The 24298-nt window shown below is 29.3% G+C and overlaps 2 protein-coding genes across 5 annotated transcripts; both read right to left on the reverse strand.

The window, feature by feature from the left end:
- Window positions 1-1397: 1397 nt before the first annotated feature.
- Window positions 1398-14318, reverse strand: LOC110607389. 4 transcript variants are annotated; one of them, XR_006351296.1, is made up of 10 exons: window positions 11174-14317; window positions 9173-9673; window positions 8414-8932; window positions 7100-7909; window positions 6298-6978; window positions 4292-5056; window positions 3432-4172; window positions 2346-3176; window positions 2138-2250; window positions 1398-1416 (listed from the first exon to the last, which is right to left on the reverse strand). XR_006351296.1 is itself a non-coding variant. In XM_021746489.2 (10 exons), the coding sequence occupies exons 1-10, from the start codon at window positions 13985-13987 to the stop codon at window positions 2209-2211; spliced, it is 7665 nt and encodes a 2554-aa protein (XP_021602181.1). In that variant the 5' UTR covers window positions 13988-14318; the 3' UTR covers window positions 1762-2208. The 4 variants fall into 4 exon arrangements, 3 of the variants coding, with proteins under 3 accessions (XP_021602181.1, XP_043814494.1, XP_021602179.1); XM_021746489.2 differs by lacking the exon at window positions 1398-1416 and having other exon boundaries at window positions 1762-2250; window positions 3432-3999; window positions 4039-4172; window positions 11174-14318; XM_043958559.1 differs by lacking the exon at window positions 1398-1416 and having other exon boundaries at window positions 1762-2250; window positions 6298-6939; window positions 11174-14318.
- A 2885-nt stretch (window positions 14319-17203) lies between these two features.
- Window positions 17204-21414, reverse strand: LOC110607390 (QWRF motif-containing protein 2). The gene is made up of 4 exons (XM_043958560.1): window positions 20774-21414; window positions 18568-18687; window positions 17622-17983; window positions 17204-17545 (listed from the first exon to the last, which is right to left on the reverse strand). The coding sequence occupies exons 1-3, from the start codon at window positions 21011-21013 to the stop codon at window positions 17903-17905; spliced, it is 441 nt and encodes a 146-aa protein (XP_043814495.1). The 5' UTR covers window positions 21014-21414; the 3' UTR covers window positions 17204-17545; window positions 17622-17902.
- Between the last annotated feature and the right edge of the window lie 2884 nt (window positions 21415-24298).

Below are 24298 nucleotides of genomic sequence, written 5' to 3' on the forward strand. Positions count from 1 at the left end.
CTTATAATATGAATTTTATTCACACGAATTTTTTCACAATTATACATAATTTTTATTTTTTAACATTATTTTTGTTAAATATAAAAAATTGAATACTCTTATTCAAAATGAAAAATTTCAGAGGATAGTGCTGATGCTTCTTATATAGATTATTATCAACTAGTACAAATAAATTGCTTGTGATGATATCATATGTGCAAGCTAAGATATAATTATTCATTTTCAATTAACTAATAATTAATATAAACGAGATGCAACATCTCATTCCATCTTTCTCAACCCTATATATATATCTATGATCCCTTGCTTTTAAAGCAATTTTTCTAATTTTTTTATTATTTTTTAAAAATTTTCTTTTGGATTGCCTCATTCTTTTTCAAATCATCTCCTAGCATTATTGCCTTTCTTGTTAGCATAACTAAAAATGGGTTTGAAAAGTGTACTCTAACTTAAATAAATAAATGGTTATCTGAATCAAGCCATGAAGCAGAAGAGTAATAAATAAACAAAATAAGGTCAACTTCCCTGAAATTTTCAGCAAATTTCATTTTCGAAAAATGAGGTAAATTTTCAATTTGGTGTTTGGGTCCTTTAAAAGACAAATTAAAACTACTGGGACTTTGTTATGACCCAATAAAATGATAGCTAGCTAGTCAACTATATAAAAGAGATTGGAGAGGTACAAGGTATTTTGTTTGATGTGATACCGGTTAGCAGGATTTCATTTAAATTAAAAAATTAATTTGAAATTTTAATTTAATTTTTTATTTAATTTATTTTTATTTTAAAAATTTTTATTATTTTAATTTAATTTAATTTTTAATTAAAAAATTGATAAAATTAAATAATATATTATTTTTAATAATATATAAAAATTAAACTATAATTAAATCAACTAATAAATATGAAAATAAAACATATTTCTCCATACCTGTTGAATTGATTTGTTCTAAGTTGTTGGAAAACATAAAAGAGTAATTGTTATTTAAAAAATTTATACGATTTAGCTATCCTAATTTAGTTCAATGAATAAATACACATTCGTCTCATGGGAGAGTCAATTTTGAATTTTCATATTTTCAATTATTTTGAAAAAAAATAAATTAATTACAGTTTAAGAAAATTAAAAAAAAAAATTAAGGACACATTTAGCTGCTGCTGGTTTGCTGCTTTTTTATAGATGCAAAAATTCTAAATCAGTCCTTTATAAGATGAAACTCCTTTTGGTAATTTGGCCAATGATTTGGACAAATCGATTTTGGCATATCAAAACTTGAATTTTGGCTTCTTCTTCCATCAATTTGTATAGCTTCCTTGATCATTTTTTGAGGTTGATTTGGTTAAATTACTTTGGCCAAATCAACTTTTCATGCATTTTAGGCTACTTTTCACCAAAATTTTTATTTTCATCATTTTCTGCAAAATATAATTAAAAGTACAAATTTAGTTAAAAAATATATAATTTAACATCAATAATATATTTAAATTAAATAAAAAATAAATTATATATTTCTAAAAACTTTTCTTTGATTGACTGCTGATGATATAAATGTATTAATATATAATGAAAAAATATATTCTCTAAAAAGTTCATATTATTTACATAATAATTAAGATAAAATTTATTTTTAAAAGAGAAAATAAATAAAATAAATATGTTTTTAAAAAAATAGGAATGTATATTTAAATGATGACAAAATTATAATTGAAGTCGTGTGACTTAAGGCATACTTTTAGTTTTGCCCACTTCAATCTCACATATAAAAAATATGACTATTTCTCATTAAAAATAAATAAATAAATAAAATGAATATTTTCACACAATAAGGTGGCTGCTGAACAAATGGTCCTTTCTTAGGATTGAAGATTTAATAGTAACTTAAAATAAAATATTAGAAAAAATCTCTCTCTCTCTTCTCCCTCTCTCCTTTTTAACAACTCATTAGCTCTCTTTTCTATTTTCTACAAATGCTTAGCATCCTTTTTCTTTTCCTCAATTTTTAATTGGACTGCACTCATGGAATCAAAACCTATCACATAATAATTTCTATTTTCTGACAAATGCTTAGCATCCTTTTTAGGGATAATGGATTGGTGATTGAAAAAGGAAAATGAGAAAGCATCACAAAAGGACTACCTTGAATGAGAAGAAATATAGCAGTCAAGCAAGTTGGTGAAATAGAATATGAACATTGGCCTTATTCAAGCTCACCCATATGAACACTGGCCTATCCCCATCTCTTCAGCTTTCTAGGAAACCAATTTGACAGTGAAAGAATGAGAAACCTTATGATTATTACGTACTAAAAAAATATATATTACTTTTTTTTTCAGTAAATGTTTACCTTTTCCTTAAATAGTGCTTGAATGGTGTTGTTAAGGCTGCCTTCCCATTCCCATTCATATTTATGTCCTCCTGTTTGAACTCTCCACAGCTGCGGCGTGCTTACTTCTTGAGCAAAAATCTTCATATTAGGGCATTCTACAATGATCACTTCTTCCATAAATGGGAAACTGAAGGTCAAATTCCCAGAGCAGAAGCTAGAGAGGCTTGGTAGACGTTGAAGTTCCAAACATTTTAATCGGCTGAAGCAAATCTCATTCTCTTCTTCTTCTTTATCTACTTCAACCACTATAACTTCTTGTATCAGTTCACATTCCTCTATCTTCATTTTTTCAAGTCGTTCAAGACTTCTCGCTGTTGAAGAAGACAACAGATTTACCAGACTTTGGCAATTTGATACCTGCAGCGCTGTTAAATTTTGAAAAGAAACAGAGGATGCCACTAACACTTGCAATCTACCACATTTCATTACATTTAAAGTCTCCAGAGATTGGAAAACTGAGAGTAGTTTGGCGTCCCTGAGATGCTTGAGCCTTGGCAGTTTAGACAAACTTAGTTCTTTCAATTTCACAAGTGATTGAGGATGTATTTCCTCGCCAATAATCTCTTCACAGAAAATGATATCTTCGAAAAAAGCATCACTCAGAACAAGTTTTTCCAGAATGGGTAAACTTTCAAAGAACTGAGATGGCAAAAGTGTAGAGTCACTAGAAATACATGTCAACTCAATGCCTTTCAGTCCACACAAGAAATCAGCTTGAGATGTTTGAGAACACAGATTCTTTATGGTGTTACATTCCACTCTTAATTCTTCTAAACTTGGGATGACAACCTAATAAACCAAATAAACAGTAATTATAAATAAGGATATATGAGATCAAAACATTAAGAACATATGGTTCATCTTAGAAATGGAATGTAAATGAAAACAAACATCTTAAAGATCCCAGTAATTGAGCTTTTTAAATTGAGCTTAAGTTCAAACTTCTGAATTAATTTGGATAAACCAACTAAATTGAAAATCTCCAGTAAGTACAGTGATGAAATTGAACAAGAAAGCATTCTCCTTATTATACAGAAAACTGACCTTTCCGCCAGAAGAGGCTGCAATTCTTTCTCCATTTCCCTCAGCAATCATGCTTAGATCATGTTCTTTGCAAAATTTAGAAGCTAATAGCTCCATGTTTGGACAGCCAACCATCTCAATTCTTTTCAAGGATGGCCATTTCAGAACATCGCTTGCAGAATAAAAACTTGACAAGTTAGGCAAACACTCTAGACTCATGGACTCCATTGATGGAAATATGGTATTATCCTTTGCTATTTCCTCTTCTGCTTCTTTTGTGATGATATGTTCCACCAAATTACATCCGTTCAATTCTAAACGTTTGAGCTTTACAAGACCCGAAGCCATGGACAGAGTAAATATATTAGTCAAGCTGCTACAATTCTCAACTTTCAACAATGCTAGGCTTCTAAAGCTCAAAATTCCTGGAGGATCCTTGTTCCACACATGCACCAATCTAGGCAAATCAATTAACCTCAATTCTTCTAGAGACTCCAATAACCCAACATCACATTCATCAGCATTTAGCCCTTCTAATTCAAACAGCTCTTCTACAGAGTCACATCTTTCTACAGCCAGCTTATTTAACCAGGACAAGCGCTTTAGCAGATTTGATGATATGGCATTTGAGAAAAATGCACACTCGTCCACCACCAATTTTCTCAAGTACTCCAAGTTCTCGAATGGAAATTGGCTATGCCATTTTTCTTTCAGCATGGGAAAGTTGGAGAGTTGAACATCATTTATGTACTTAAATCCAACCTACAAATCCAAAATATTTCATTATTGGAGAACAATAAACAAGCATCGATACATTTAACCAAACACATTAGCATGACCGAGTTTAATAAAGGGAGAAGCAAGAGTTGGTAAATACGTACATATTTCATGTAAATCTGTTCAATGGTCGCATTGAGATCGCCTTCCCAATGAAATGTTCTTTTGAAACTGTAGCCTGTGAATACACCATGTATCTTTGGTGTGCTCAGCTTGCGGACAGTGAAAATCCTCAACTTGGGACATTTAAGGACAGTCACTTGTCCTAAAGATGGGAATTTGAAAGTGTAACTGCCCAAGCTGAAGCCTGTGAGGTTCTGTAAATCTTTAAGTTTTAATGTTTTCATTTTACTGAAAACAATCTCATCAGTTGATCCATCCTCTTGAACACCTCCTATTATTTCGGTCAACATATTGCAAGATCTTACAATCAATGTCTCAAGTTGTACCATACTTTTTGCCGCGGCTGATGTAAAAATATTTGCCAATGTGTTGCATCCATATACTTTGAGAGTTTTCAGATTTCCCAAAGGCACACAGGATGGTGCCAAAACAATCAAATCTGCACAAGACTGAAATAATGGGTCATGCAGTTGGCCATCTGGATTCCATATCTGTGGGATTATGGTGATATCTTCTTGATCACTATCAAATGGAAGTAGCTCGTTGTGAGAAGAATCAAGAACTTCAAATCGTTCGAGATTGGGGAATATTGGAAGTAAACTAAACAGAGGAACATGATATTTGTTTAGAAAGAAACTCAATTCAAGAACTTTTACTTTGGAAAAGAAGCCTGTTGGAAATTGAAATCCAAGTATGGTTATGGTAGACTTCTTGTCTAACGAAAACTTTTTCAAATTTGGAAACATCTGCACATCAGCAAATAAAAAAATTTCTAATTAGTAAAAGATTGTTAATGATAAATCCGCTAGATGCTTATAAAAATTCATAATATATTTAATTAAGTAATATATTAATAAGAAAACAATTTTTATGTTATAATAGACAAGTATTATTAAAGTTTAATGTGGAGCAAAATTAGTTATAAAAACTATAAATATATTTATTAAAGTAAAAATATAGTAAATATATTACATATCTCACTATTTTTTTTTTCTTTTATTTTCAATGCTTAAAAAAATATATTTAAAGTTTTATATTAATTTTTTTCTTATTTTATTATTTTTATTAATACAAATATTTTTATATAAGTATAAATGGTACCTTATTTTTGTATAAAATTTTTGAAATGTATTTATAAACTTATACGTTCATAAATTTTAATGATTATTAACCGATAAACTTATCCAATGGGTATAAATTTAAAAATTTATTGAAACAAATGAAAAATATAAATATTTTATATTATCATTAAATAATTTCAGCACTTTTTTTACAATTATTTATTTATTAACATGGTTTGACGTATAAAATTTATATCTTTTTATTAATTATAAAATTATAATAATCTCATTAGTTAAAATTTTGAAGTGAAAAAAATAAAAGAAATCGACATTTTAAATTTACATAATATTAATTTTTATATAGATGCAAATGAATTTGAATTTTAGATTTTATAAGTTATAGATAATCAATTATAAATAATTGCTTATACATTTTAATAGTAAAAATAGAAAATTGATTTTTTTTTCTTTTATTTTAACAATCTAATTAATTAAGAATTTTTAAAGAGAATAGAAAAATATATTAAGTTTTTAAATTTCTCTAATATAAAGTTAGTTTTGAGTAAATTAGAAAAATTAGAAAAATTTCTCAAATAAAAAAATTAAAAATTTGAGTAAAAGTTAAAACATATAATTCAATTCCAATTCATGTGTATAATGAATTCGAATAATTAAAATAAAATTAATGTATTTTTTAAATTCTTAACATATGATTTTTTTTTATATATTTTTTAATGAAGAGTTTTGTATGATTTTTTTTTGAAAAAATATTTATTTATTTTTTAAAAAAAATAGAAAGAAAAATTAACATCATAAATACTTTTTAAATGTAAAAATTATTTAAAATAAAATAAGCTGACGTATACATTAGTATTTTTATAGTTTTCAAATGCAATATTTGAGAAAAAAATAAATAGAAAACTAACCTTATGAAGAAAAGGTGTATGAAGCTCATCAATTGTGTTCACCAGTGTCTGTGTGGCAAAGATATTCTTTAAGCTTGGGCATTCATGTATGCTCATCTTCTCCAACAATGGACATTCCACATTACTCCATTCTGAACACAATCTGGAAAATCTAGGCAAACATTTAAGGACTACAGATTTCAATGAAGGCAATAATATCATCTTATCAGCTGGTTCCTCCTTTTCTATGATTCCTTCAATCATCTTACAATTATTCAGCTCTATCTTTTCCAGTTGCATGAGGCACAATGCCATCGACCAGGTAAAAATATACTTCAAGCTGCTACAGTTTCCAACATGAAGCCACTTTAGGTTCTTCAATTCTAAAATTCCTCTGGGATCCTTGTTACATAAATGTCTCAACATTGGAAGACTTGTTAATTGCAATTTCTTTAGTCGTGGAAGTAGCCCATCATCAGCTGATACCCCTTCCAAATCAAATACTATTTCTGCTGAATCACAGTCTTTCACCTCAAGCTCTTCCAACTTGTTTAAAAACACCAGTACATTGGATGGTATAGCTTTGTTATACATTGCACATTTATCCACCTCAAGCCTTTCTACATTGCGTAAGAGTCTCCCTTGCATCCCATCATGCCAGAGCTCAGGAAATACGGATGCTTTAAAATATTGGCAAAATGTCTGATCCCACAAGACAAAGGGAAAAACAAATGAACTGACTTATCATAAACATATAACATATATGCATGCAACAGATATCATAAAAATTAAGAAGAAAGCATAAGAATAAATACGCAAATACCATTTCTGCTAGTGTTGCATTAAGGTTTCCCTCCCAACGCTGTTGATCTCCCAGGAGTATTCCTCGTAGCTTTGGTGTATTTAGATCTCCGAAAGCGAAAATCTTCATCCGGGAGCATCCCTTGACGGTAACATTTTCTAAAGCTGGAAAATTGAAAGCGTTATTCCCTGAGCAAAAGCTGATGAGATGAGGCAGATCATCAAGTTCCAAAAATTTCAGTTTGTCAAAATTAATAATCTCATCCTCTGTATGATCATCTCCATCGCTGGTCACTATTTCTGTCATCATACCGCAATCTCGTACTGTCATTTTGGTGAGTTGCACCATGGACTTGGCTGTGGACGCTGTTATCAAGTTTGCCAATCCTGCACAGTAACTCACTTCAAGAGTTGCTAGATTTTGGAAAGATGATGAGGATGGTGCTACGTTGATCAAACTACCACAATTAAATACACTCAAAGTCTCGAGATAATGAAGAAGTGGTTTCAGTCCAGAGTCTGGGTCCCATATATGCTTTAAATTATCAACGCTCTCTAGCTTCAAATTTTTCACTCGTGCAAGTGTCCTGGCATGTTCTTCTTCTTCTCCGGCAAGTCCTTCATATGAGAACAACTGTTCTGAAGTATTATGACCTTGTACCAAAATTGTTTCCACAGAATATAATCTTTCAAGGAAACCAATTATGAAAGGGCGTGATTTGTTCTGTAAGTTGGTCAAAGTAAGCATTTTGAGTTTAGAAAAGAATTGTTCTTGCTGTATCGCAATCAAGTCCTTGTGCTCTAAAGTCAATTCCTCCAAGTTGGGACTCATCTATGCACAACAAACAAGTATAATGTTAAACTAATTACAAGTATAATGTTAAACAAGTATAATGCTGTAAGATAATGGTTAATTAGTTATTAAATATTTAAAAATATAAATAAATAATATATATATATATATATATATATATATATATATATATCGCATGACATGTGCACTAATTTAAAATTAATTAAAATTATTTTAAAAGTTTGATATAATTATAAAAAAAAATAAAAAGTTTAGATATAATATTAGAAGTTTGAGCTATAATTTCATTAAACCTAAAATTTTAGCTTCCGTTATTTAAAATTTAAAATTTTGTTATAATTATCACTAAACATAAAGTTTAGCTTTTGATATCCAAATAGGCAGTTTGAATATATTGTATTATTTATATTTTTTTTTATGTTTTTTTGAAAAAGAAAATTTTAATTTGAAATATTTAAGGAAATTTCAGAAAAAAAATTTTCAACTAATATATTATGAAATAAAAAAAGGGAAGGATCTTACCTTTTCCAAAAAAAGTAAGGGTTGTCTACCCTCTTCCTGGATTTCTTGGTAACTAAATTTTATTATTTTGTGACAATCGCGAATATCCAAACTTGTCAATTTCTGACACTCAAAAATGTGTGTCCCTAGAAACAGATAGTTTAGAACATCGCAACCTGAAACTTTAACTGATTTCAAATTTTGAAAACTGAAAACTCCTTGCGGATCCTTCTTCCATACATGCTTCAACGACCTCAATTCATGTATATTTAAACTTCTCAACTCAAATGCTTCATCAACATTGAACCCTTCAAGTTGATATATCTCTTGCAACGAAGCACAATTGCTCACATGCAACTCCTCCATTTTTCGGAATCTTTCTAAGACATTTGATGGAAAAACAGCCGTCAATTTCTGGCAATTAGAAACATCCAATGATTTCAATTTAAAGAAGGAATTTGCTGCAAGTGGGCTGTGCCATATTCTTTTCAACTCATTTATTTCGAAGAGACTCAATCTCTCCAAATTAGGAAAACCAACCTGCAATGCCAAACACACTGATTTAGTAAATGCTAGAACTTCAACATAAGTATAAGTTAAATAAATATGAAACAAAAATGTAATCATTGGAGGTGATGTGAAGTGGATGTTTATCGAATTAAGGTCTTTTAGTCAACAGATGGATTAGGCCTACCTATTAATGAATGCCATTTGACTATAAAATGTCTAAATATGTATGCATTTATGCATGCATAAAGGGAGAAGGGTAAAATTACTCACCATTCCATTGAAGAGAGATTGAATTTCAGCTTTCTCACTTTGATTCTGATTCATCTCTATGTCATCTTGTTTTTTCATCATGCCTGTATGAGGGACACTGGGGACCAAGCACATCAATGCATCGCAACTGTCTATGTCCAAGTTTCTAAGAGATTGAAATTCAATTTGATATCCAGTGCAGAATCTAATCAACTTTGGAAGATTCCAAAGTGTCAGCTCATCCAATTTAGGGAAGAGTATCTGATTCATCCTCTCATCTTCCTCTTCTATAAATTCCTCTGTTAGTATTATCTCTTCCATAGAACTACAAAAGGAAATATAAAGTGTTTTGAGCTGCAAGAGTCTTTTAACAATTGAAGTTGTAAATAAATGCTTCAACTCGTGGCAACCATGCACAAACAATCTCTCTAATTTTGAAGAAGTTGCAGAAAGTTGGTCGTGCCATATCTTTTCACAACCAACTGAATATAATCCAAGATGCTCCAAGTTGGGGAAAGAAACCTGCAGCAGATAACACCTTTGTTTGAAGCACTACTTTTCTATCGAAATAAATAGAAATGGTTTACGGATCAACAATGAATTCCCAAAAAATGTGAAAAGTGTTTAATATCCTTTCTTAGTTTTGGAGACAATTAGTTAATTTTATATATACTTACACCTCTTATACAAGTAAATCTTGTATAACTTAATAAAATAATAAAAATAATTACTTCAATTTAAAATTAAATGTATAAATCTTTACATTTTTTTAAAAAAATAAATATTTAAGTATCAAATTTGAAAATTTTTTAACTTAATTTGTTATAATCCAATCATAAAAAATACAATTAAAAATATAAAGTAATTTTTAATATGTTCTCACTAATTACAATAATTTTAAAATATTCATTAAATTTTATCATAAAAAAATATGAGATAACTTTAAAAATAAAATATAAAAATACATTAAATTAAATTAGAGCCGACTTATCTGTGGGTTAAAACCGACCTACTATTTATTAATTTTAATCATTTAAAATTATAATCATTTTATATATATGTCTCATTTAAAAATTTATATTATATTATTATAATCATTTTATAATTACTTTTTTTTTTTTAAATGGTCAATCAAAAAATATAAGGATCCCTCCTACTTCTGTCAGCTTTTTTTTATTATTATTTTTGAAAAATCTATCCATCACCTAGAGTTGATGAGAATTTCTTTTTCTAAAAAAAATTCTACATTAAAAACATGGCTACCGCAAGCATTTATGTTAAATTTTGTTTTAATAAAATTAAAAAGATAAAAAAATAAAATGAATTTTAAAAATTATTTAATGACGAGAACATAAAAATTATGTAATTTGTGTTGAAAATTGAAATTTTATTTTGAAACTTTTTGGAATGTCAAATTTAAAAAAAATAATTTTTTTTCTCAAATTTTTGTATTTGACAAAATTAATAATATAAAAATTCAATTTGCTGAATTTTTTTTTTTCTTAGAAGAAGTGCATATCAAATAAGAGTATATTGTTTTTAATGAAAGAGAATGTGTGATTCAAATTTCAAAATGGTCAAATTGTTTTTTAAAAAAACATGTTAAAAGGAGTAATAATGTAAAGATATAATTTTTAGATATGAAATATGAAATTATCACTATTAATTCATAATTATTATTTGATCAGCTTATTCATATAATATACTCATAAAATAAACTAAATATGAATAATAAAAAATTATAAAAGTTATATTCTGTTGATTATGTTCTAAATTTTCATAAACAATAAAATTGTATTTAATAATAAAAATTAGAATTTTTTTGTTTTAAGAAATTTAAAGAGATCTAAATCAATAAAATATAGTGTAGATAGTAATAAAATATAATTATTTATATAATTTTTTTATAAATTATTAATGAGAATGACTAATAATGATTAATAATGATTAAAATATTTAAAAATTTAAGGATTAATCTCAAATATTAAATATATATCCAATAAATAAAAAATGCACACATACCATTCTGCTGAAAAGTGATAAGTGAGCATCACTCTCCTGTTCTGATAGAAATTCCTCAATTTTCGGTAGCGCCTTTATTTTGGTGTGAAAACTTCTAAGATTGGGAAGATTTTCTAGATTCAAGAAGTTCAAGCAATTGAACTTCAGCACTTCATAACTGTTTTCACTTTCATCAATAACAATAGTTTCCATCTTAGGACAATCTCTCACTTCCATTTTCTGTAGTTGCAAAAGACTTTTGGCAGTAGATAATGAAAAGAGATGCGTTAATCTCCCACAATTTCTCACTTGTAAAATTTTTAATTTATTAAAAGATCCTACTGTGAGTCGACCATGATAGATCTTCTCCAACTTCATTAAATTTTCTAAAATCAAGGACTCCAGAATTGGAAAGGCATCACATACAGCCCACTTCGTCCCATTGATGATATGTTGAATGGCATGATTATTTTGGACTCGGAGATGCTTCAATTTTGGAAAGCCGTCCCCGTCAATATCATACAACAAGTTCTCAGCCTCCCTCACTTTATCTAAGCATAAATCTTCAGTATCCCTCAATAGCACTTTAATCCCGTATCCTGAATGAATGCTTGTCTTGAGCTTAAGTTTCAGCATTCTGGAGGTTTTATAGTTGTCATCCCAGTCCCAGTTATCCCCTATCAGTATTCTGAAGCTCTGCAAGCGGCCATTGGAGAACAAGTGTTTTGGTAATATCTTGTCATCCAGTATTTGCATTTCCAAGGTAGTCAACTGAGACAACTTTTCCAACTCAGCAAGGCTTGCATTGTTCCCATCGGCCTCCCACTCAACAAAGCTGTTACTCATGTACAGTTCTTCAAGCTCCGACAGCTTTGATAAGGCATTTGCTGGAATCATTTTGAGTTTAAAACAATTGCTCACGTCTAAGACTTTTAGTCGAGCCAGTTGCTCTATTTGTCTGGGCAACTCAACAACGTAGGAGTTTGCAAAACTAAGAACTCGTAGTTGCTTTAAGTCTCCAATGATAGCTAAGTCGTCCAGTTGGCATTGATGCAAGCAAAGGGTATGAAGGTTGGACAGGAAAGCGAGCGATGAAGGGAGGGACAAAAAATGGATCCCAGTAAAATCCACTACTTCCAGGTTTCTAATGCCCTTGAAAAACTGATGTGGGATTCCCAAAGAAAAAATTTCTGTAAAAAGGAGTAGTGCCTCTGCTTTTGGGCACTCCCATCCTTCGGGGAGATTTTCAGTATCACAATAAGATATAGAAATTCTGGTACAATCCTTATTTGGGAATTTCATCAGCTCCTTGCCACTTGTATCTATAAACGCATGTTGCTCTCTAGATGCAATCGAGAGAGCAGTATCTCGAACAACATCATGGATTTTAATGAATCCGTACATGTCGCCATCTAGCAATAAGCTCTGCATTTTGAGGCTATCAATCAAACTATATACTTTGTTTCTTGCTTCCTGGACAGTAGAAATGTTCTTGAATAAACTAAGACCCATAATGTATTTCAGCAAGGACTGGATTTCAATATTAGATTGTCTTATCAGACCACAGAGTAAGAAAAACGACTTGACTTCATTGCTACCCAAATTATTGTAGCTTGACTCCAGAACAGCGTGCACTTTCGAATATATTTCTTCATTGTCAAACTCAGATAGCTGTTTCAGCTTATCATTCCACGCGTATAACTCTCTATTTCTCAAGTCTGTCGCCACTGTGAGCAGTAGAAGAGGCAATCCTGCACATTTTTTAGCAATTTCTGCGGCAATAGGGGGCAATTCTGAATCTTTAGCACCTGCTACAGTTATTTCAAAAAAACTCCGGGCCTCTTCGTCCTGTAGAACATCGAGCTTGAATTCCTGCTGTGTGCCCATCTCGCGAGATAACACATCTTGTCTCCTTGAGGTGAGAAGTATTTTGCATCCTTTGAAACCATCTCCAAAGGGAATTCCTACTGCATTTAAATCAAGTTTTCTCCAAATATCATCAAGAATTATAAGTACCTTATTCTCTTTCTCCAACTCTTTCTTCTCTTTCTTCTCTTTCTCCAACTCTTTCTTCAACCTCTCATATAGCCGATTAGCTCTTCCAGGTATTTCCTCCACATCAAATTTCAAGCCCAGGATATCAGCGATCTCCGATTGAATTCTTCGGAGTTCTGGTGTTTGATTTACAGCAACCATAGCCACCACGTCGAACAGGTTCTCTTCTACAGCTTTTCTATGGACCTGTTTTGCTAGGGTGGTCTTACCCACACCTCCAAGTCCATACACCCCGATCATATTAAGATCTGGATCTAATAGTGCATCCATAACTTTCTCCAAGAACAACTCTCTTGAATTCAAGCCCTCACGAGCATATACTGACGGGGCAACTATCTGCTGTAGAGGGGGACGGAAGGAAATTGAATCAAGGTCGCCTTCACTCGCCAGCTCATGAATTGCCAGAGCTTTCTTCTCTGCTTTCTTGCTAAGCTGGTAGCGTGTCTTCAAATCAGGACATAGTCCAACGAAACACCTTTTTTTCGCTTGTTCTTCGCCTTGGATACATTCTTCAGCTTCTTCAATAGCTTTGCCTGCATCGATCAGCCACTTGTTAACACGTTCATAGATCTCTTCCCCTTTCCTTGTAGCCTCCTCAACAGCTTGCTGCAACTTGACTGTTCTGTTCTTCAATTTTCCAGCCTCATGATGGAGTTTCTCAACCTTGCTCTTGTAGGTGAAAGGGTAGCTGGTATGTCGTTTGATTGGGACAACAACAAATTCCATGATGGGTTCTTTAATGACCTCAGTGAAGATGGAGATAAAGATACCGAGCACCATTTTGATTTTTTTGATTTTTTTTTTTTTTTGAAATCTCAGAGCAAAAACAAAATAGATCAAGAAATCAAAAGGACTGCTGAAATCAACAGAAAAGCAATACAGTCGCTAAAGAATTAGAGCCAAATGAAGAGAGGAAGCAGAGAACTAACAGAGAGATGGAGGAGCGATGGTTATGGATGAGTAAAGGTTGGTGAATACAGAATCCAAGGGAGGCAATGCAGGAGTTGACCAGCGATGACTTAATTATTGCTTTAGTTTTATAATTAAATTAATCATATTAATATGTTAAAATAAATAATGTGAAGTTAAATTGTTAATACATAATAAATTAACAATTTAAATCAACAAGATACCAAATTTTGAATTTTAAACTAAATAAATTTATTTATATTTTTTAAAAAAATATTTTTTTCACTTGATCTATTCTTGAGTTTTTTTTTTTTACCTTCGTTTTAATTTTTCATTTATATGATATTGAAAAATTATTACTTAATTTCTATATCACAAAAAAAATTTTAATTAATTTTTTAATTTTTAAAAATAATAATTTTTAAATCAACAAAATATTAAATTTTAAATTTCAAACCAAATAAATTTATTTATATTTTTTTAAAGATTATTATGTTTACTTGATCCACGAGTCTTTTACTTTTTATTTTTGTTTCTCGTTTATCGTTCCTTTTATATGATATTAAAAAAATTATTATCTAATTTTATAATATAAAAATATTTATAATTTTTTTTAATTTAAAAATATATTAATATTTTAAAAAATTTATTAGTTAATTTTTTTATTAAATATAATAAAAAATTTTAAAATACTTTTGATACAAATATATTAATTAATAAATTTTTAAAAATTATAAAAATTAAATAATAAAATATTTAAAAGATTAAAATTAATACAATAATTAATTAGCAATTTTTTTAAATTAAATAAATTAATTAATAAATTTTTTATATTATAAAAATTAAATGAATAATTTTACCTATGATATTTTGTTTTAATAATTTTACTATTTAATTTCTATTTATTAAAATATTTTATTACTAGATAATTTCAAAACTTTTAAAAAAAAATTATAAATTTAACTACCAATACAAAATATTTATAGATTATAGACTCTACACGTAGTATTTTTAAAGAAAAATTATGTTTTTATAAGTTCATCCAACAGCTTTTAACTTATGTCTATAATATATAGAATAATTATAATTTTGGACGAATTGAATATAAAAAAATTTAAAGAGTGGTAGATATATAAATTTAAGTCAAGAGTCTGAATTCGATTTAAATAAGTGATCAAAAAAAATAAAATACATAAAGAGAATATTTTTTATAAAAGTTAATAATAATATAATAAAATTATAATAATTCTTATCTATTGTTTATTAATTAAAATTTATATTTTTTAAATTTAAATAGTTCATGAAATCTATTAAATAATCTACTATTACTCATAAAACACTTTTATTATGAAAAAGAAAAATTTACTATCTCTAAATTTAAATAGTTTAATTTGGAATAATAATTAACTTCCTGAAAAATAAATTTCAATATTTGATTCAATATTAGATTGAGGTTAACTATTATCCTATTAACTTTTTTTATGTTTGATATAATTCACGTCGGATATTGCATGAAGATATATTAGCATAGTATAAATTTTAATTTAAACCCAATTATAACTAAATGAAATTAAGTATTATTTCACACTGTATAAATCTCATTTAATCTCATACTAAATATACTTATAATAATAAAATTAATGTATAAGATTAAATTAGATAATGAGTAAATAATTTTTAAAAAAATAATTACTATTCGGAGTATTAAAATTTTGAAGATGAAAAGTAAATATTTTGAATTGTAAAATAATAGATAAATTTACTTTTAGATAAATAAAATGAAAAATTTCAAGATCAATAATAAATTTTAAGATGAATTAAATTAAATATAAAAGTTCACCATAAAATACTAAATTTATAAAATAGTATTTTAAAATTAATTTTTTTTTATTTTAGTAATATTTAAAATTTAATAACATCATATTTTTTTCAATTATTTTAGTTTCCCTTGTCCATAATTAAATAATTGTAGAAATTAAATCTAATATATCTTAATGTTTTATTAATACATATTAAAATAATGAAATAATACGTTTAAATTAATTTTAACAGTTTTTAAAACTTATATACATAAGAGTAGAGAATATTAAGTATAAATATTTAATTAAACTTTTAATAGATGATATCATTCATAACTTTAAAAAATAAATACCGCTTAAATTAAATTAAAAGTAATATTTTGGTATTTCAGTATTTGGTAATGAAAATTCAATTTAAAATTAATATTTACAATTTTTTAATTATTTAGAACATAATTAAAACAAAAATACTTCTTTTAAAAGAATTATTTTATTAATTAAATAAAAATTTAAAAATTATATTATAATTTATTATTAACTTTTAAATTTAATTTAATTTATTAATAAAAATCCTCATTAATCTTTTTTTTAACTGAAAATTGGAGATTGATAGAGTAAAATCTGAGACGTTCCAGATTTACTCAAATATATTTTCTCATATTTACTCAAATGTATTTATTACGCTTATGCAAATTCTCATTAATCTTAAAATTATGTTTATATTATTTAATAAATAAAATTCAATATATATATATATATAGTTTTGAGTGGTTTTTTTAATAAATTATAAAATAATTAACTTCTAATAAATTAATGAAAGTTAAAATAATAAACTATTGTCGAAAAATAACTTGTATCCCTTTGTCATCATTGTATAAATAAACAAGAAATACTATTTTCTTTATCATTGCAAAGATAATATTGCATTGTTAATGCCATAAAAGGCGAAAGCACATAAGAAATTAAAGATGAGTCTACCATTCAAGAAAACTAAAAAAAGCAATTCAAACTACAATAAACAAATCAAGTGAACCACGTATCAATCCAAAATTTATAATTCAACCCAATTCAAATCATTCAGTTCAACTCAATTCATCTATAAAATAAAATAGACTAGACATAGCTATGATAGTTTGGACCGTGAATCAAACTCATAACTAAAATTGATTCCATTTGACAATTTTCTTATTTGATAAAATATATATATTCAATAATACTTAAGATTTATATTTATTTTATTTAAGTTTTTATTTAAATTTTTATTCTAAATTGAAATTAGATTAATCGTTTATAATTGGAATCGAAATTGTGAAAAACCGGAATCATGAAAAATTATAATTCTGAAAAATCAAAATTGTAAACGCTTTAAAACTGGATTGAAACTATTAAAAAACTTAAACCATTTTGAACCGTTTTAAATCGGATCTATTTTGATTTGATTTGAACAATGAATCGAATCACCGATTCTGATCTATAACTACATCTATGGTGGATCGATTGGAACTATCACAAAAAATAAGCACCGTGAGACGCCAACGTTACTATCACCAATCAAACGCAACTCTCACCAAATTATAGCTGATCAATACCGAATAACAATAGTCTGAAAGGTGAGCAAAAAACTAGCAATGTTGACAACAACTAGCAATGTTGACAACAACTAGCAATGTTGACAACAACTAGCAATGTTGACAACAACTAGCAATGTTGACAACAACGACAAAGCATAAAATAGCCAGCATGCTATATCTAGACTCTCAAAAAAGAAGACAGACCAGACACTACAAAATCTCTCAAATTAAAGAAATTCTCTTATAAGATAACTAATAAATTTTTTAACATAAAAATTAAAAAAAATATATTTTATAAAATATACAAGAAATTCTCTCTAATTAAAGAAATTCTCCTCTAAGATTTTGTTTACTTATTGTCCTTCTCTCTAAGGACTAGAGGCTCAGTTGAGTAAATCATCTCCCCTGCCCCTATTCTACTTCCCTCCCTCAGTCTTACTTTTTAAACCCACATGACAACCATCTCCGTCAATCATTATATGAAGAGACTGAACCTCCTAATTCCAAAAAACAGTTGAAAAATATATAAAAGAACCAGTTATAACAAAAAGACTGGTAGAAGTCAAAGGGATCTTTCAAATTTGCCACACTATTGAGGATCTATAATCCCTGCTGCACAGGCCTCTCTATATATGAATTTTGAAGCCTTCACCTTGATGGATATCTCTTTTCAAACATTTATTCATACTTCAAATGTGATGCAAAATACATGCTTAATTCTCAATTTTACGTGCAACAAGGCTGTGTTCTCTCAAAGTAAACTGGCTGAAAAAGTTATTTAAAATAACTAGAAAACAAGATTTTGCTTATAAATGTGCCCATTTTCCAAAATTTTAGCTAGGATTTGACGAATAACTTTAGATTGTTTTCTACTATTTTCCTTTATAACAAAAGTCATGTTTTTCAACTATTTTCAACAGGTAAACATGTTTTCTATCCATCATCACATGACATGAAGATTTAACCCTACAATAGAAATAGAAAAGCTAATAGATAGTTGAATTTTAAGCAGAGACAATTTACTAGAAGCTCTAAATGGATTTATAAGTCAATTAAAGTAAAGTGAGTTTGTAAATCTTACTTGTCCCTTGAGGATAGAAGTTAGCTTTAACTTTTGTCTCAGCAACAGTAACTTGATCCTTTTAAGAATGACAGAGTGCTGTAGTTCTGAGATGGTCACCCATACATTCCACAAAATTTTCTGGAATAAAGAACAATACCAAAACTGTAAGAATACTCAATTGTGTCCATCATATTTATTCTCTACAGTTTGCCAACAAACAAAAGTCATACAGTACTGCAGGTGCAGAAACCAGTACAAATAATATATCAAATTAAAAACTATGTCTTCATATAATAAACACAAGCAAGAACAAGAAACGGATCACAAAACCAAAAGATGAGTATTTAGACAAAAGAGAGAATTGCTGTTGAAAATCAATCAGGTGCACATGACCTCACCTACTCTGAATGCTTAAAAGCTTGCTTGGAACATATATATATATATATATATATATATATATATATACAAGTATGTATGTGTATATGTATATATGTATGCATGCATAAACTCAAATGAGCAAATTTTACAGAAGAAACTTTCTTATTTGGATAAAAGTTCATTTTTCTCCATGTGCTCTTCCAGGAATAACTTTTCGAAATACTGAAAATAACATTTCATGTCTAAATAATGGAATATATACAAGTAAACGTAGGGACTTGTTCTGAGAAACAACTATGAGAAAAAGTTATCCACTGCAAAGTATTATTTTCTTCAAAACCAAACCAACTTTTAAAAACAAGTCTGAACATGCACTAAGCGTGTAGATTTCATTTTGTTGAACCTCAAACAAGCTAAAGTAACTATCGTTTGTCATATTGATCTACCTTAGTTTTACATGGCCTTTAATTTGACCCGACTAAAATAAATGCAGCACTTTATTGTTTAAATTATGCTCACTAACCTTAGATCACCCTACAAAAAATTATTAACTCTTTCATTTGAATTTCTAAGGGAATAACAAATGAAAAAGCCAAATGTGCCTAGTACAGACATAACCAAGTGACTCTTAGTAGGCCTGCTGCAAATGAACTAAGCCATTTGTCATTTTCGAGGTAGAGCTTCGCTTCATTAAGCTTGTTCATACCCATAATTACTAGATTCTCTCACCCCCTGGAAACCGTGACCCACATACTGCATCTTGAAACGCAATACTCTTCTGTCCCAAATTGCTAGGGACACCATCCAGTTTGCCAAAATTATAAGTTCCACAAGAAATGAAAATATGGAAGGAAGGAAGAAGAAAGATCAATAAATATTAAAGTGTGCAATAGCAGCATGCAGGCACAAGAAGAAGAAGAGGAGGAGAGGAAAAAGGCTATAGCAAAAGAATAATAAACAGAAGAGAATACATTTTGAAACATTTTAAGCAAGATAGTAGATTTACATGTTAGTGGAATAGGTTGACGTGGGAGTGTAATTGGCTATTTTATTAGTTAAAATTTAAATTTTTTTAGAAAATATAAATATTATCAACTATTAATCATATATTTAATTATTTAAACATTATATTATATTGAGTAAATATAATTTACATTACCAAATTAAATTGGCATACTAACTAAACATACCACTAGTACCAATCAAGTTTTCCCCCTACTTATCCTATATTTCATTAATTAGCATACCATGTACCTGTACCAGGACTCAAGAGTACCATGGTCTAGGTAACTATGTTCATAACTGTTCACTGAGATTAATGATGCAAACTCAAGCTTACTTTTAAGGTTCGGTTTGTTTTCTTTCCATTTTAGGTGATGGGAAGACACATTGCCTTGAGTATATATTTCACTTTTGACTATATCTAGAGCTTAAACTCTATTCTTAGGCAGTATAGTTAAATCTTGAGCCTTAGAAATCTTTACCATCCAAAAAAAAAAAATCATAGAAACTGTGTAAAATCTTTCCTAAAATTATAGCATTGATGTTGCTCCAGTTAAATGCAGTTCTTTGTTTGTCATTTCCAGAAACTGATATTAGAAGCTACAAGTCCCAAGAAATTTACATTATGCCAAGGATGTTACTATTGACATTGTAGTGTCTAGAATAGATTGTTTGGAGGAAGATTGATGGGTTTATAAATAGCTAGCAAAAATTACTAAATAAGAGAAAAATATGTTCAAAAGTTATTCGGTTAAGTTTGAGCCGGAATGCTATGGATATAGTTACTCTAGATGAGAACCCAAAATCAATGGACTGAAAACAGTGAAAAGTGTGTATACCATACCTCTGCATTTAGTCTATGCAACATGAAGGAAGCATCTGCCCTTGCATTTACAAACCGCCATTGCAAGTAACGGTTGTACAGAAGCCTCAACATATGTGCATCAACAATTCGATCCTCCCCCATCTTCCCTCTCCTTAAATCAACTGAGAAACTAAGAATTGAAGGTGTACTACCAGGATAACTACTCATGGGTCTCACCCTTGAAGGACTAGAAATCCCTCGTGATGGAGACGAAGCCATAGGTGTCCAAAGCTTAGTAGGCGAGGCAGGCCTCGTGGCTACAACCTGCAAATACAATTTGGGTTGTCAAGCTTTCATGGCTACAACCTGCAAAACCAAGAAATTTTGATGAAACCTCAAGAAATTGGGCAAGAAATGGACAACCCAGAATCGGATTCTGATGGATTATTCTGCATTTTCCCTGGAAATGTTCAAGTGCACTATGGTTCACAGAGAGAGAGAGAGTTGGTAGCGATGAGTGAGAATTGGGAGTAGATTAGGGGAAGTGTGTGTATTGGGGATTTTTGGTTTTGATGAAACTTTGGAGAGAGATTTGTAATAAATTAGATAGAATTTAAATTAATAAGTATTTATAATTTTAGTTCTGATTAAATTTTCAATTACAGGTAGAGTATGGTTTTCATTCTGGTTTATGGTCTTCTCTTCTCTTCCTCTTCTGATAGATTAACACATTTTTTCTATTTATTTAATGGTATTCTTGATTTTGATAGATTATGATAGTATGATGCTATTTTTTAAATTAATTAGTAAAATAAATAGTAGGTTAATAGTCATTCCATTAGTTTTTCTTTAAAAAAAATAATAAATGAGGTCTACATTATTATAGTTATTAGACTATTGTTTATATTAATAAGTTATTTATTGTTTTTAAAATATTTAAATTAAGAAATAAAAACCATTATTTTATCAAATATATATTCGTTTAAAAATATATCTATTATATCTAGTAATGGCATAATGTATTATAAATATAATTGAAAAAAAGCTAATTAACTTAAAAAATCTCACATTTTGTCTTTATTTTTATTTTTATTTTTATTTTATTTTATTTTTTTAATTTTAATTTAATTGACTCAATCTTTATATTTTGATGCAATTTTAGTAAATTTTTAAATTTAATAATTTATGTTGTAATTTAATAGTTTAGCTGAATTTTAGTATAATTTTAATAAATTTTTAAATAATGATAATTTATATAATAATTTAATAATTTAACTTACATACTACGGGTATTGTTATTATTATTTTAAATTAATTGAAAAAATTTAATGTTTATATCAAATTGAACGTTTATATTTAGATAATTTTTAGTTAATTTTTAAAATTAAAATTGAAAATAAATATCTAATCGTGAAATAAGTTGTTCACGGTTTTATAGTAATAAATTTTATTTTATAGTAATAATTATAAATATTTTATAATAGATATATTATTTAATAAAAATTGATAATATATATAAAATAATTAAAAATAATGTATTTATTGTAAAATTTTTATAATTATTGATACAAAATAAAGAGTAATTTGCGATATGTATTTAACGGTTAAATTATTATTATTTTTAAAATTAAATAGTTAAATATGAGTTAATATTATTTTTATATATAAAATTAATTTATATTTAAAAAATAATAAAATATTATATTTAATAATTTGACATTTTTATCTGAACTATTATATTTTTATTTTTAAAAATTAATTAAAATTATATCTAAATATAAATATTGCATCAATTAATCTAAAATTTAAATATTTAAATTAAAATACAATATAATGTAAATATTGTTTTTTTTATTTATTTCGTCATTAGTTCATATATATAAAAAAGAGAGATTTACTATTTAATCATGAGTATTACTATTATTAATAAATCAATTGCTATATTTGATTTTTTATTATATTTTTAATGATATAAATAAACAAAATGACTATTTTATTGATAGAGAAAAAAATAATTTTTTAATAAATTTCACAGAACTGAAAGACTGACTTGTTAATAATGATAATATTCAGTGACTAAATAATAAATTTCTCATAAAATAATAATAATAATAATAATAATAATAATTGATGACCGCTGGATTTCCCTACCCCCAATCCTGGGCCCAGATTACGGCCATGGCCCATGATTGGAAGGCCCGCATGCTCTCTCAAATAAAACAGGTCCGGATCATCAGACCCCTGAGGCCGGACTCCACCAGATTCTTCCTAATCGAGATCGGCCCAGCCCGTATAACCTCCTCGCGGATTCCTTCTCCTCCTGGGTTCAGCGTCCAGCCCAGCTCTCGGCCCAACCCAGAATCCAGAACGAGACTCGTCATACAGCCTGGCAGATCCGCTCGAGCGTACGCACGGGGGAGAATCAGAGGCAGTTACGCATGGAGCAGGCGCCTGATATCCTCGTACGCCCATATCTGTATGGCAGAGACGCGTGGCCCAATCAGAGGAGAGCCATTGTACGTCACCAGCAAGCAGAAAGAAAGGATAAAAGGGATACCCCTCTAGAGAGATAGACCAAGCTTTATTCTTTAATACCAAAACCCTTGTAAAACCCTATTGGATCTCAGATCATCAATTGGCGCCGTCTGTGGGAAACAACGGAGATCTTTTCATCACCGGAGTTTTCACTCTTAACAAAACCCACTGAGATCCACAATGGCTAATCACCAAGAAAGTAACCTTAACGTCCCAAATGATTTAAGCTCTGCCTAAGAGGGGCAACAATTCTCATTTTCTAGTCCTACGACATTAAACAACCAAACACCTATTCCTCTTAATCCCTCGCCAAGTTTGGCAGGGAATACTCCCGCTGTTACCTTGTCTAACCAAGATCTTCAAAACATGGCTTTCTAGTTACAGAATACCGCCCACTGGTTGGGGCAGATAATGCAACAGAGAGGCCTCAACACCCCAGTAAATACACTTCCGGTTGTAGAGGAACCTCAGACCAATGACCCCCGACCTGCACCTGACCGTCTTCAAGCCAGCAGCCGCGATACTGAAGAAAGAGGAAGAAAAGCCGGCGAAGAGGAAGGACTGGAGGCCCGAATCCATGCGAGGAGGGTGAGAGAGATGATAGAAAATGAGGAGGTGGATAACTATTCCGCCGAAATAACCGGGTGGACGGGAACTGAAGCAGAGGAGGAGGAATACCACCTGGAGAAAAAACCCAACCCAGAAGACGAGAAGGTGGACCAAAAGTTGAGGAAATTGAGAGAATAGCTCCTAGCCGAGCTAGGTAAGAAAGATCAAAGCCAAACCTCTTTGCCTACTTCTTCCCCTTTCTCAAAGTGGGTGCAGCAAGAGACTGTCCCTAAGAAGTTTATGATGCCATCAATGGCGGCTTATGATGGGACTGGTAACCCGAGGGAGCACGTCATGAACTATAAGACCTTCATGGAGTTGCAAACTCTGTCAGATGCATTAATGTGTAAAGTATTTCCAACGACGCTCTCGGGACCAGCGCGGGCGTGGTTCAACAGCCTTGAGACCGGAAGTATCAGA

This window comes from Manihot esculenta, chromosome 7, assembly GCF_001659605.2.
Source record: "Manihot esculenta cultivar AM560-2 chromosome 7, M.esculenta_v8, whole genome shotgun sequence".
NCBI lineage: Eukaryota > Viridiplantae > Streptophyta > Magnoliopsida > Malpighiales > Euphorbiaceae > Manihot > Manihot esculenta.